This window comes from Myotis davidii, unplaced genomic scaffold (assembly GCF_000327345.1).
Source record: "Myotis davidii unplaced genomic scaffold, ASM32734v1 scaffold1284, whole genome shotgun sequence".
In the NCBI taxonomy this organism is placed as follows: Eukaryota; Metazoa; Chordata; class Mammalia; order Chiroptera; family Vespertilionidae; genus Myotis; species Myotis davidii.
The window spans coordinates 415,659-418,229 of record NW_006295187.1 but is presented as its reverse complement, the minus strand read 5'-3'; the positions used below and the strand labels follow the sequence as shown (position 1 = coordinate 418,229).

The window sequence follows — 2,571 nt, the reverse complement described above, 5'->3', positions numbered from 1 at the left end:
CTGAGGATCTCTGTTGTACACAATAGGTACTTAATAAATCCATTATTAATAGTTAAGTTTTTTAATGACAGCAAAAGGGAAATTTCATTAGCTATTCATTTAACAATTATAAGGTAAAACCAAGTGGTTAGTAGTTTGTTGATTATTTCAAAGTAACCATTAGCTGACTTTTGGAGTATTGTTTATAGCATGAGCTGAAAATTGCTCTAACCTTCTTAGTAGCATTTGAGAGATTAAGATATATTAACATGTAACAAAAATAAATTTTGATCAGTCTTTTAAATTACAAAGTAGAAACATGTCAGTTTGTAAATACTTCCATTTTGAAATTATGGAATATTTATTATAGTTTTATTTTTACAGCTTTGCAAAAAACTCGGTGGCTCATGTGTTACAGCGCTGGATGGCTATTATGTGGAGTCCATTATTTGTGTGCTTATTGGATTTGGGTGGTGGTTCTGTTTTGGTCCAAAATTTAAAAAGTTACAGGATGAAGGACTGTCTTCATGGAAGTGCAAAAGGAACAATTAATGCATTTATTACTGGACATTCTAAGAAAGGTAACTATAGTTTAGTTTTAATTCAGAGAGCTATGATAATCAATGAACAGGAGTATAAAATATTATTTTAAACAAGGAAATTATTGCTATAAAATGCCAAATGGTTAAAAAATAGAGACCTCTCTGCATACATGGTTATATTTTTCCTTGACTTGTTAGTGTATTTACAGTTCACTTAAGGTCAGGAAATTTGTCCTAAAACAACTTTTTAGGCCTTGTTTGATTTATATCTTTTTAATTTACTGACCAAAGTATTTTTTAGGCAGCGAAGCATAACCACGCAGTCAAGTATTGTTATCAGTTCCTATCCTCAAGCTGTATTTAAAATTTTTGGAAAATATATTCAATGGAAAAGAGTGTGATAAGCAGATATTAATTATAACAGTCCTGACCTGTTGAAAGTTAAATTTCATTTTGAATTGCAAGTTGTTAAATTCTATGTGGAATTGCCTGAAAAGAGAATTTAGACTGCTGACTGAAATGCCATTTTAGTTGTTATTTTTCTGACCACAACCACATTGTACTAATGAATCTGTGTTTAAAAGACTATTTGAAATGTAGTTCCTGCTTTTGTAGGCATTAAAGATTTATAAGAAGATTATTCAAACTATTTTTTATAAAATGAAAGCTATGATATTTAATTTATTGATTCCCCTGTCCACACTTTTTTGGAGTTTTTATTTCTTGTTAACTTTTACCCTAAAGTTTGCATATGTTTTTGTCATAAGAACTACATGGTACACAGAAATCTCATGAGGGGATCAAATTTAGTGTTGAATACATGTTTGTGGCAAAGTTTTGAAAATAAAAATTAAATGTTTTTTCAAGTAGTTTTTTTGTTTGTTTTTTACCAGAAAAAAAATGAACAGTAAAGCTTTCAGATTAAGTAAAATTTAAGTGAAAAAAAATGTTTAAAGCAGTAAGACAGATATTTTGTGCCTTTGACAAATTAAATCATGTGGTGGAAGAATGTTCCTTAATTAAGCACTTTACTGGTGAGAAAAAAATCTCACAATTACTTTATACCAAATCAGGTACTGTATTTCCACTTATTAAAGCACAGTCTTCTGTTTGTAAACTATAGCTGCCAGTAGAGAATGGCTATTCCAGGAGAATTAAGCTTTTTAGTACTTTAGAAATTTCCAACATATTATGTACATTTGGTAATAAGGTTCTTTGCATATTTTGTGTTGTGTATTACTCTGGCTTTTTAAAGATTATATAGTAAATCATTCAAAATTGAAGTTAGAGGAAAAAAAGAGATTATAAGTAGAGCCTTACTTAGTAATATTTTTTTGGAAAATATACACTAACTCCTGTTTTTTTTTTTAACTTTATAACATAGGTTGAATTTTAGAGTGGGGTTTTTATAAGTAATGGAGGATAAACTGGGTGGGAGAAAATGGCATTTGGCATCCGAAGAAAGATAGATGAAGGCAGCGGCCTCTAAACCCATGCATGGCCATTGGGAAGCCAGTTTTGGGCATTGATGTCAGATCCTGCAGAATCACCTAGAAAGTCATCCTACAGACAAGGAGACTACACCAAACAATAGACTCCAGTACTGTGTCACATGTGAATTATCATGTATTATAATCAAAATGTTTACTTGAATAAATAAAAAGCCCACTTAACTATCATATGTGAAATGTTTTTTGATTTTTAGTTTTTGGAGTAGGGAGCTCACATTGCCAGAATTACCTTTTATTTCTTTCTTATTCATGTTATTACAAATTATACATACTTTCCAACATATTTTCAAGTACAAATATTTAATGACTGAAGTTTTAAAATATTTTTTAAGCTTTTAACTATGAGGTGGAAGCCAGTAATTGCATTTGCTCTAGAAATTAACAATTATTTTAAACAAGAGGCCCAGTGCATGAATTCGTGCATGGGTGGGGTCACTCGGCCTGGCTAGCGATCAGGGATCAGGGCTGGCTAGCCGGGGGGAGGGACCGCAGGAGGTTGGCCGGTCATGGGAGGTTGGCTGTGGGTGCGCACTGACCAC

General features: G+C 31.9%; 1 protein-coding gene across 2 annotated transcripts in view; it reads left to right on the top strand.

Annotated features, from left to right (window-relative positions):
• Nucleotides 1-2,202, top strand: part of SLC33A1 (solute carrier family 33 (acetyl-CoA transporter), member 1) — a 22,565-nt gene extending 20,363 nt beyond the window's left edge. The window contains exons 6-7 of one of the 2 annotated variants that reach the window (XM_006769894.2): nucleotides 364-560; nucleotides 1,906-2,202. In XM_006769894.2, coding sequence (XP_006769957.1) covers nucleotides 364-531 — 168 coding nt within the window. In that variant the 3' untranslated portion in view covers nucleotides 532-560; nucleotides 1,906-2,202. Of the gene's footprint in view, nucleotides 1-363; nucleotides 1,386-1,905 lie in introns of those variants that run through there. The other variant, XM_015567914.1, reaches the window with a different exon arrangement.
• The last annotated feature ends 369 nt before the right edge of the window (nucleotides 2,203-2,571 follow it).